We start from the raw sequence: 13,288 nt of genomic DNA on the forward strand, positions 1-13,288 counted from the left end.
TAAACGATTTCTATGTTTCTTATCTTTAAGACCAAATGGTTTATAAAGGAAGACAATTGAAAATCTGCATGATATACCTTTTGATTTCTATCTATTATTTTGCATTGTATTTAACAATATTCTCTATACAAAACAAAATAATTTTACATATAGTAGCAACAACCAAAGACAAAGTCACAAAACAAATTCTAAAATATAAGATAGTCAATTTCTTAAAACAATAATCTTAACATTGTGAAGGAAGAGAAACTACACTACAATTAAACTATGGAATATGATGAAGTATTGGAGAAGGATTTAGAGATTTCTGACCAAGTAAGAGATGAAGATGGTATTTTTTCCCTTTATTTATCTTTGACAAACCATAAATAATGGAGTATGATGAATGTATTTTTTGTCCAGTTGTTGCTGAATGAACGTGGATTACCATTAGAACAAAGAAAATAAATATTGTTAATTTAAATTAGAGAATGGAGCAGTAAAGAAAAATATGGAAACCATGCAAATTTTTTCTATCACTCATGCATTTGCTATATAGATGCCAAAAACGTGTATAACTGCTAATACACGTGTCACAAAAAAACTGTTTATTTATTTTTATTTAGTGCCATAAAGAAACTGCTCTCCATATTTTCACGGTTATAGTAATGCAACACTAACCACCCAATTTTAAGCCATTTTATTTTAATCAATAGTTTTTAAATAAATAAATATAAAAAAATTATGAGATAAATATTAGTTGGAAAAATACAGTTATTGAAGGGTAATAATGGAAGAAAATTAGGCCAGCCCAAAAGCTCCCATCCTCTTTAAAAAAGCGCACAATCCATATCTCTTCCCGTGTCCGTTTATGCGCTTTTTTAAGTGTGCACACGGGTCGAAATATAAAAGGTAGTTTTTATTTGTTTTTAAATTTCAATTTAAATTATTTGAGGAATAAATTTTGAAATACACACTTTTATGTTTGTCTGTCCTTTTTGAAATACACACTGAAATGTATAATATGTAAATGTCTTTTATGAGATTTTTATTATAGGTCGCCTTAAGAATAATAAAAAGGATATTTTCATTTAATTTTGTTTTTAACTTACACTATTTGTGTAATAAAATTTGTCATATGTGTTTATATGTGTTTTCATATTTGCTTGTTTATTTTTTGTCCTCTTATTTTAACTCTCCCCATCTCTCTATCTATCTCTCCCCCTCTCTCCCTCCCTCCGTCCCACTCTCTCTCTCTCCTCTCACCCACTCGAATTTTTTTATAGGATATCTATATTTATGGAGCATGAGATACATTATACATGTTTTAATTGCATAGGATTTAATTATTTACACTTGATTTGTTAACAATAGTAATCAACTCTATCAAAAAGACTATGGTAATTGACTTGCTCTCTTTCTCTCTTTCATTTAATTGTTCATATTGAAAAGGCTCAACATCACTCAAAACAACCATGCATGACACGTCATGTATACAATACAACACAAACCCTGAACAACATAAATATAGAGCATTAACAACAAAAAAGTAAAGAATTTCAAATTATATTAAAAGAACTGAGAAATGTAAAAACAATAGAGAAAAAAATTATAAAGAGTGTCAATTATAGGTATATATTTATAGATATAGTCTGCCTTCCTCATCTTTGTGTTTCCTGATGATAAAAAATCATGAAACTTAAAATGTAGAGTCATAAAAATTAAAATGAAAAAATAAAAGAATGCGAGTCAATAATAAGAATATAAATTATGTCTACTTTCACCAATTCAAAGTATAAATGGTACAAACAAAAAGTATCATGCAGTAAAGTGATCAAGAGAGTGAAGATAATGTTACCCCACACATGTATTTCTTTGGTTAATAAGTATAAAGTATAACTTACAAATGATACTTTTTTAACATATATAATTATTCTTGATTTCTTGGATGATAAAAATGTTTTTTTAGTTCCACCACTCAATTTTATATAATTTTATACCCTGTTGTATCAATTTATTGAAAATGTGAAAAAGTGATCGGTAATAAATATTAAAATTATAAAAAGGTGAAATTATAATATTAGGATATGGTTGAACATCGAGAAAAGTTAGTAGATATAATAGATTCAAAAAGTATGTAACAATTGGAGAAAAAATAATAAATTAAGAAAGTACATAATAATGGGAGAAAATGCCAGAAGTCAAGTCATGCATTTTTTAAATGTGTTCAAAACATGTTTATGAGTATGCTCTATTGCACTAACAGTACTTTATCGATAGAAACACCCATGTATTAGTTATAGAAAAAACTTCCATGAATTAATAATCTAAATAAACATATTCACTTACTGTTGGTAGAATTCATAGTATCTTATTCCAAAAAATAAATATCAATTATCATTTTCGAATCATATTTTTGAAAATTAAGTTGAGTAGAACACATAAAGAATGACAATGTTTATAAAGCAAAGTTAATGAATATATAAATACGGATTTGAAATAATGTTTGAAAAAGATGTTTATTACCATAACCAAGAGAGAAGAAGGATTCTGTCAGCAGTAGTTATTAGTGTTTATGGTTGCATTAAAAAAACAATCACACCATCAAAATGCTCACTTCTTTTTTGTATTATGCTGTAGTTATCGTTGAATTTAAATGGTAGCAGTTTCATAGGCCTTGTAACCTCTAGGTAGTTATTGTATGTGGATTCCTAGTAAATATTTTAAAAATTATTCTTTGTAACCTCTAGGTAGTTTTTATTTGTGGTTTTCTAGTAAATATATAAAAAATTAAAGGAGAAGTTTGGAAGAAAAATAGGTCAGCCCAAATAAACCTATTCTCTTTATATATTGTTATAGATTAACAATTATCTTTATTTGAGACATAAAATTCTTATTTTAAAAATGTCAAAATTTATATTTTTCTCATAGGTCACCATGAGCAAAATATTTATTTTATTTTAGACATAAATTTTTATTTTTGAATGTCAAATTTTTTATTTTTTCATAAACCACTATCAGTAAAATACATATTTTATTTTAATTAACAATTGTCTTTATTTGAAATACACATTTTTTATTTTCAAATGTCAAAATTGAATTTATATTATTATTATTATTATTATTATTATTATTATTATTATTATTATTATTATTATTATTATTATTATTATTATTATTATTATTATTATTATTATTATTCATTTTATAATTAAATAACTTAATTTAAATTTACATACATATTTAAATAGAATCTATATAGCATCAAATAAATTTATCCGTGCGGACGCACGGATATCTTGTTAGTTGTGTTTTAAAACTAATTTAAAATTAATTTTCCATACTGACATTTAAATTGTTACATGGGTGGATGAAATGTTGTAATATATTATCGTTCATTTTTCATTTTTATTCAAATCCAAATAAAAGTTTAGGAAATCAAGTTTCATACTAGGGATACTACCCAAATTTCGGTTGGCTAGAGTGAAATTTTAATTTTAATTCCAATTTTAAAATCATTTTGAATTTCAACTATAGGATTTCTAAAGTTGTGACTTCTCAGTAGTATATATATACACATTGCATATTTTTTATCTTAGCACACACTTCAAGCTTTCATTCCATATTTCAATAGTTTTTACTTGGGTACTACTTCATTACCCAACATAAAAAGTTGGGTAATTTTACCCAACTGAGGTGCCCCAAAGATATTGGTCTAAAATTGCACACGACTCATATGATTAAGAATGTAACAATTTTGGATTTTAGCAATACTACTTTAAATAATTATGAATTGACCCTATTATAAATAGTGATATTTCCCATACAAATTTAATTCAACTCACCATAGTAAACGCAACGTAGTAATGGCAGATTACAATTAAAAAAAACAAAAACTGTAGCGTTTTATTTTTTCTATTTTGTTTATTTTAATAAACTCTTTTTCAATTCTTCTAATAAGATGGTTAAAAAACCTAATAAATTGAACATATTATATATATATATATATATATATATATATATATATATATATATATATATATATAATTATAGTATATAATTTTTGTATTATTTTAAAACATATTTGTTTTAAAATTTTTTTGTAATTTTTAAATTTAAATAAATTTTTTTTGTAGTTTTTAAATTTAAATACACAATAATCACTAATAAAAATAAAATTATTGATAATAATATTTTTATAAAAGTTGTTATGGGTTGGTCACAATCACATGCCAAACTCTACATAGGTCTAATGGTCGCCAATTTATACAAATGATCGCACAAGTAGGAAAAATGTAAAACATTTAAATTCAAAAAATTTAACAATGAAACTCTCGGAGATTCATTATCACCTTTCCATATCATAATTCACAAGTGTCACACTAGAAATGGTCATTCTCAATTAACTCCTTTTAACTCTGAACGAAACCCGCCTCAAAATTTCAACATCAAATCGTCCACAACATGTAAAACAGACTAATAAATATAGAAATTAAAAAATTTCAACAATCAGACTCTCGGAGGTCCATCATCTCCTTCTTATATCATAGTAATTTACAGGTGACACATTAGATATGATCCTTCTTAACTAACTCTTTTCAACCCTAGACGACCATCGACTCTGATTTTCATAATGTTGAACCACTTGTTTACCATGAAAGTTGGTAAACAATCTCTGGTCTCCAACGAAATGGTTTACTCACAGGATCAACCAGTTAATCCTAGGACATGTGGTTTTGTATTAAGATTATGTTCTTTGAATTTAAGAACACTTTGACAATGTTCATTGTTTTGAATATTCTGTGTTTTAATCTAAGTGAAAGTAACGTAACTTTGCAGAAATTGTAAAGAAACGCAATAAAAAGCAATTGAAAATAAATTGCAAAAAGTAATGAATTCTGGAAATGTAAAGGAAATTATAAACTGAATAAAGTATGGTGTTTACACGTACATTTCTCAGTGACTCTTTTTCAATAGCGCAAATACTGAGTATTTGTGAGATTTTGTACAATTGAATGAACACTCGGATTCCTAACACTAAGACTCCTATATATACCAAATTGAAAATAACCATCTTCAACCGCCTTTCTCCTAGAATACGACATGTTTCGTTCTACGTGTCTTTCTTTCACCCTGGGGCACCACGCGTCTTCTTTTAAAACTTGATAAGTTTTTTATATATATATATATATATATATATATATATATATATATATATATATATATATATATATATATATATATATATATATATATATATATATATATTGTGTAAAGTTTTTTACATATATATCAAATCACACATAAATATTTTAAAAATTAACTTGTAAACGTGATAAATTAATGTGACTTGATAGGATATATAACAATTAATATTAATAAATAAATAAATTACTTTAACATATTATTTGATATAAATGTAAAAATATAGAAATACTTTTTTGTTGGTTAAGATTTGAAAATGAATAAATAAATAATTTATTTTAACAAATTATTTTTTGTATATTACTAGTTTATTTTCGAGCATCATTATTTTGTTGATGTATGAAAGTGAGAATAAATTAAAGAAGCACATATCAAATAAATGAAGTGAAACAAATATCCTAGATAAATCAAATTTGAATTATGAAAGCACTTGAAAGTTTTTTTTTTTTTTTTATTACATAAAGCTCTTGAAAGTTGAAACAACACAAAGGTGGAATAGAATCAGCACGTAGGTAGTAGCATTGAAAATATAAAGTGTCATTAATGAATTTGGGGTTAAATTACAATTATCTAAAAATTCAAATGTTAATAAAGAGTCAACAAAATTGACACATAAGCATTTTTAAATTTGACAACTCAGTTGGGTTAGATTACCCAACTTTTTAAAGAGGGTAGATAAGAATTCACCTTTTTACTTCATACGTTTTTTTCTAGATTCATTCAGATATCTCACTTACTCCTACATTGCAGTAAATGTATTCTCTTACTGCCACGTGATATTTTCTTTTAATTTTTTAATTATTTTTTAAATTCACTTGAATTTTTTTAATTTAATTTTTTTTTTTTTTTTATATAATTTTATTACAGTTTTTATTATGAGGGGTAAATCAAAATTCGCTGACATTATGAGAGGTCAAATATGCTAACAGTAATAAAATTCTAAAAAAATAATTTTTTTTCAAAAAAATAAATTTTTCACGTGAATTTAAAAAATAATTAAAAATTAAAATACCACGTGGACTGCCACGTAGGTAGTAAGAGAGAAACTTTACTGCAATGTGACAATCAAGGTGGTCCTTGAAGGAATCTGGAAATTGCAAGGAGGAGATTGCAAAAAAACATTACCATGAGCTAAAATCAAAACTCGCTAATATTACAGGGATGTGTTGTATATTTAACCCTATTTTCTAAAAAAACCATTTCTCCCCATTGAATTTTGTGCCCTTTAACTTAGATAAGAATTGTTGATTTTAACCAACACGGGTCTTTTCAATATGATTTATTCTCACTCACACGTTTTTTGGGAAACTCTCCAAAAGGTCACCTATTAACTGTGGAGTTCTTATGGAAGAGGCTATCGAAAAGAAGATGCATCTTGTTGGTATAGGTAGTACCAATTAACCCTTATAAGTTTTCCTTCAACCATCACAAAATTTCTCCAAGTCAAGTACGCTTAACTATGGAGTTCTTATGGAAGAGGCTATCGAAAAGAAGATGCATCTTATTGGTATAAGTAGTACCAATCAAATCTTATAAGTCATCATTCAACCAAGCAGTGCAGGCCTTGGGTGTTACATGCCCACCAACTTCCGCATGGTTCGTCCCCGAACCACATCGTATTGGGAGAGGACGGGTCTTTTCAGCATGATTTGTCCTTACTCACACGCTTTTTGAAAAACTTCCCAGAAGGCACCCACGCATAACTATGGAGTTCTTATGGAAGAGGCTTGCTTCAACCAAGTAGTCTCTTCCCCGCACAACCTCAGACATGCGGTGCAACCACCTTCTGCCCTTTTGAGCCTTGGGTGTTACATGTCCACCCGCTTTTGCATAGTTCGGCCCCGAACCACATCGTACTGGGAGATGACAGATCTTTTCAGCATGATTTGTCCTCACTCACACGCTTTCTGGGAAGTTTCCTAGAATGTCACCATCCCAACATTGCTTAAAGTAAAGCACGCTTAACTGTGGAGTTCTTATGGAACGAGCTACCGAAAAGAAAATGCATCTTGTTGGTATAGGTAGTACCAATCAATCCTTATAAGTCTTCCTTCAATCATGCAGTCTCTTCCATGCATAACCTCAGAATCCCTCTCATTTTGATCTTTTCAGCATGATTTGTCCTTACTCACATGCTTTCTGGAAAACTTCCTAGAAGGTTAACTGTGGAGTTATTATGGTACGAGCTACCGAAAAAAAGATGCATCTTGTTGGTATAGGTAGTACCAATCAATCCTTATAAGTCTTCCTTCAATCATGTAGTCTCTTCCTTGCACAACCTCAGGATCCCTCTCATTTTGATGTGGCTAGGGGTGACAAACGGGCATGCTCGCCCCGTTTAGACCCGCTCCGCAAAATCCCACAAAAAACGGACGGGCGGATAAACATATTTGAGAGTGTGGGTCTAAAACCTTTCTCCGCCCTGCAAAAAAGTGAGGGCGGGGCGGGAAAGGCCTGCAGGCATTAAACTTTATAGACCTAAAAATAGTAAAATTGTATGAAAAGCTCAGCTGCAAAAGCCCGCAAAACAATAGGGTGGGGCGGGGCAGTCACATTAAAGAGACTAGATTTAAAACCTTGCCCACCCCGCAAAAAAGTGCGGGAAAAACAGACTTTCCCCACAGGCCGAGCCGTTTTGCCACCCTTAGATGTGGCTACAACTCCTCGCCATCTTCGGCCACAAGTGTTACATGCGGTGCAACCACCATCTGCCCTCTTCGACCTTATATAAAGAATATTTTGAGATGAAAAAGGACAAAAAAAATATTTCTGCTCATAATTCTAGAGATAACATGTATTCCACTAACATAAAAGGACAAAAAAAGAATTGGACATCAGAAGTCGAAAAGTAAAATTGTGATGCAAAAAACTGAGACTCAAAATATCATATTGACCGTGGATATTCAAATCACATGAATGAATAAATAAATATGCTCTCTTATAATTTCACTCCTACAAGAAAATAAGTTTTTTCTATAGTGACAACAAAAGTAAAATTGTTGGATCTCAGACTATTGGTAAGAATCATAATCCTACCGTTGAATTATTATAATTTTTTTGAAATTTTATAGCACAATTTACTTAATATTAATTAAGCTGTATGACAAAGACAACTGAGTACCATCTAATTATTCTATATGCATGGTCTTCTTTGAAATAAAAACTAATTTTTTCTTCATTTTAAAAAAAAAAAAAATCTTTTAAAAAAGACCATGACTATAAAAGAATTCATATATTTTATTTTTATTAGTCTAACTTTTTTATAGTAGAGGTAGAATTATTTGTTTGTTCAGATATTTTGAAAAACACTCTTCTAAAAGATCAAGTTAAAGTCTTATATGAATAAAATTGTATTAAAATCTTATATCCTACAAAACTCATGGAATAGCCCAAGTTATCAGTCTAGTTATGAATACAATTAAATCCTCCAAATTTCTTTTTAATTAAGTTTTTCAAAGTCCCAAACAAAATCTATAATAATGTTGGAGGTTCTTAGTTTACTTGAACTTTTCAAACATACAAATATTTGTCTTATGGTAAAGATTAGTCATTCAAAATTACTAAATAAGTTTAGAACTATTTATTTGTACAATTTTTTGTAAAATTATTAGTCAACTGAATTGGATTAACAAAATTTTAGAAGTACAATCTTAACCCTATTTTATTGTATGTGTAAAATATTATGCAATCAATATGTATTAAATTTTAAAAAGAGACAATGTCACTTTCAAATATATGGGCTGTCCCTGTTTTATTAAAAAAATAAAGATTGTACTAAAGATACATACTAAAAAGAAAATATGATACAAGTAAAATAAAAAACATGTGAGTAAAGTAAATTTATTGATAATAATAAAAGAAAAAAGAATATAGAAGAGAACAAGAAAACAGCATGTCAGTGAGTAAGAACAAAAATAGTGATGAGACAAAGGTACATAGTGAAAATAGATAACTCACATGATGTTTGAAATCCTTTAAAGATTGAGGTAGAAAATTATATGGATTATAGATAGACACATGGTTATATGAATATAGAGAGAAAAAAGGCTTAAAAATAGGGTTTTGCACATGGGTTCATTGAGTGAACATGTCAAGATCATGACAACTATACAGCATGAAGAATTAGGGCCTTGCTGTCTATTTCACTCAGATATTATCTGAAATATCAGTATGAGAGAGCATGCCTCTTCCCATATTCTTTGCCATACTATTACACTACATTCTCTATTTTACATTTGTTGTTATTTTTCACTAAATAAAATTGATTTTGAATGAATTGTTATTTTTATAAAATTGGTTTAGATTAAAAGTGAATTGAGATTATCTAGATAAATTAGTTCATTAGACAATTTTTTCTGATTGCAAGAACGCGAATTCGAAATTACAACATTTCATTTATTTAGTTTTATAAAATAAAATTTTAATAAACAAAAATAAGTGAATAAAAAATAAAATAATCATTGTTTAAATAGATTAATGTATTAAATAAATTAATCAACATATTCTAAAGTTAGAATTAAGATTTAAAATTTCTATGAACACAAATTTATTATTACTACAAATTCAAAATTTTCACCTTCCAAACCCCACATAAACAGATTTTAGTCCACAACATTAATTAAAAAACACTCAAATCATAATTAGAGTAATTTTTTTTTATTATCAACAAAACCATAGATAGATGACATTATCCAAATACTAGTAAGGTCTTAACTTGGAAACAATTGTAATAATAAATTATTTTCTCCATTCTTAATTATGAGTAAAAATTGATCAACTAAAATTACATGCATTTGATTTTCTTTACAAATTTCCAATCTACCAACAAAAGTAATTAAACACGTAGACATTAAATATACATTAGTTAGTGTTTTTGAATATTTCCATAAACAATGGTAGAAATTAAATTTTCAAACTAAAAAAGTACAATAGATTGTTAAATTTCCTATACAAAATTTAACACCACAACTATATTCTCAAATATTTGAAAAACTCAAAATTTAACATAATCACATTTCTCTATTAAAGCACCTAGACAAATCTAATGAAAATCATAAAAGAAAAATTAAAGAAAAACAAAAATGAAAAGAAAAATACTAAAACAAAGATCTTGTCTCATTTTTCTTCATGAACAAAAGGACAATTAAATAGAACATTTAAATAAAATAAAAAAACAAAAAAGAAAAAAAGAAGCATGAAGAAGAGTGAAGGTAGCTATAACAATACATCAATTTGATTCTCATTGTTGTTTCCATAAATCTGAACAAGCTTCTGAAGAATGAAAACTCTTGTCCTAAGAAAAACAATATACTCAGCAGTTTCTTTGAACAATTCATCCGTTTTGACTTCATCTCCATTGTGAGAAGGGATTAAATTCTTAAGTGCTTTTAGCTTCTGTGAGAGCTTCTTCTTCTTGGACTTGCATTTTTCTTCCATTTGTCTTCTTCTTGTTCTTCTTGTGGCTTTTTTCACTGAGAGTTTGTAACTGTGTTTTGTGTTTGTTGTGCTCATTGTTTTTGAAACAAAGAACCTTAAAAAAAACAGAGAAAGATTGAGAGATTGGAAGTGAATTTGTTAGGTGTTGTGTTTTTTTGAGTTTGAGTTAAGGGGTCATAGGTTTAAGTAATGGGAGAAGAAGGAAATGCCACTGGTTTATTTTGTTATTACCAGAATGCCATTGTTTTATTAAAAGATTTTTCTTATTTTGTGTCAAGTTTGTTTAAGTTATATATGTTCAAGGAATAAGATTGTACTACAAGTCAAATGATGACATGCATGTTCAAATTTTGTATTTTGTATTTTTTTTAATATTTAGTGTGTGGATTTTGATATTAAGATCTTTATATTAATGTCGGTCTATAATATGTAGTAGTTAGTTTTTTTTCTTTATAAAGACAATGTGATAGATTATTTTTTTACTTTTTTAAAAAAGTGAAACCACATTCTCTATTTTTTAAAGCGCAGGTGGTTAAGTTTCGTATCGATTAAAAATTGAAGAAATATTGATTATATAAAAGAAAAAATTTATATCTTTAATTTTTTAAAATTTTGGATGAATATGTTGTGTCAATGTATTTTGATCATCGATGTTTACTTGATCGACACTTTTCATGTTTCGCTATCCGAACTCCTCAACAATTGGTTAGACTCGGTGAAGAGCGAAAGTAGAATTCTAATATAAATTCAGGTTAGTGACGTGAGTGACTAACACATTTATGAAAAATTAGTGGAATTCAAGTTTGAATGGATAAGTCTCACATCAAATAAAATAGAAAAAATATCGAGTTTATAAGAAAAATGACTAACTCCTCTAATATTGATAATGGATTAATAATTTGTTATTTCCAGCACTTCCCGAAGTTCCTTACAATTTTTTATTTATTTTGAGTTAAAAAAAATATTTTTTTTTTTCAAGAATGTTGTTACATTTAGTAAAAATTCTTTTTGAGAATTAAACTCAACTAACTACAACTTATTATAATTTTAAAATTAAATAAATATTATAAATATTCTTGAAAATTTTAATTTTTGACTAAATACTTAAATATAAATATTATTCTTAAAAATAATAATTTTGGAAATAGAATTACAAGAAATGTCATCTCATAACTTATAACAAACATATTGTAAATATAAAAAAATGATGAAATGTAATTAGTTAAATTAGATTGAAAGTTTTGTTTTTATTTTTGTAAAAGCCTTTTACATATTTTTGATGTTGCTATAAATTTATTTATTTTCTAATTGGCTCTTATAACTAATCCTTGAGATAATCTATCTAAATAGTTATTTCTTTTCCTAATTGTTGAGATTGATTTTTCTAACTACATGTTTAAGAGACACAACTATCAGTAAAATTTGAGCTTAAATAAATTTTAATTTATTGTTTTCTTTCTAAAACTATGAGAATGTTGTATCACTTTTATCTATGAATTTTATAAGTTTGATTATAGTTTTAATGCTTTTATTTTAACTGATTAATATATTTAGTTCTTCTATTTCAAGATAAAAATATAGATATATGCCATTAAAAAATGAACACCTTAATAATTTTGTGTGTAAAAATATAAGAAGGAAAATAAAATATATAAATTACACTTTATTAAAAAATAACATATTACTAAACTTTTAGTAAATAAATGTATAAAAATAATTAAAACTATCTAAATTAAAAATATGAAAAATATTTTCTCTACAAAAAAGTATATAAAAATTATGTTTTTAGTTATGATAAATTAAAGAGAACAAAATTGGAATTAAATCAATTTTGTAATGAAATATCATAGCATTTATAATTTTTTAGTTTATTAAAAAGATGTAGCATTATTTTGTTTTGTTATGGAAGAAATAAAACTAGATATATTATTTTAAATTAATTAAATAATGAGTTTAATTGCTATGCACTGTCAGTGTAAAACTTTTTACACCATCAATGCATCACAACTACTCAATTATATTACTTTTAAAAAAATTAAAATAAAAGTCAAACACTTCCAATAAATTAATGGTTGTGATTCACTGACGGTATAAAACTTTTTTACATTTGTCAGTGTATTTCAATTAAATTCTTAAATAATATGGTTGTACGTCCTAAAATCATTATTCATTATTTTCGTTAGGCAAATACGAAACTATCAAGATATTATAATAAAGAAAATGAAATAAATATGAAGATTAAATTATTAAATAATTTAATTTTAATTGTAAAACAATTACACGTTTGGTTTCAATCTAATATAAAAAATTTGGTTAAGGCTTTTAAAGAATATGAGGCAGATTCTGGTCAGGCGGTAAATTGCAGCAAGTCCGTTATTTTTGGTGGGGCTATGACTCATTCTCGGCTGAATATTCTCTCGGCTCTGTCAGGTTTCAATATTGCGAATTCTTCTCTGGATTATCTTGGTGTCCCTATCTTTAAAGGAAAGCCTCAGACTAAATTCCTTATGCCTATTGCGGATAAAATTATTCTGAAGCTCGCGTCGTGGAAAGGCTCTCTTCTCTCCTTCACGGGTAGAGTGGAGTTGGTTAAATATTCGATCCAAAGTATGCTTATTCATTCTATGTCCATCTATGATTGGCCAATTTCTTTGTTGTGGAATATTGA

General features: G+C 27.1%; 1 protein-coding gene across 1 annotated transcript; it reads right to left on the reverse strand.

Moving 5' to 3' along the window:
- Positions 1–10,184: 10,184 nt before the first annotated feature.
- Positions 10,185–10,767, reverse strand: LOC131647351 (transcription factor UPBEAT1-like). The gene has a single exon (XM_058917252.1). It carries the CDS (start codon positions 10,693–10,695, stop codon positions 10,399–10,401), a length of 297 nt encoding a protein of 98 aa, XP_058773235.1. The 5' UTR covers positions 10,696–10,767; the 3' UTR covers positions 10,185–10,398.
- Positions 10,768–13,288: the final 2,521 nt, after the last annotated feature.

This window comes from Vicia villosa, linkage group LG2 (assembly GCF_029867415.1).
Source record: "Vicia villosa cultivar HV-30 ecotype Madison, WI linkage group LG2, Vvil1.0, whole genome shotgun sequence".
Classification (NCBI taxonomy): Eukaryota; Viridiplantae; Streptophyta; class Magnoliopsida; order Fabales; family Fabaceae; genus Vicia; species Vicia villosa.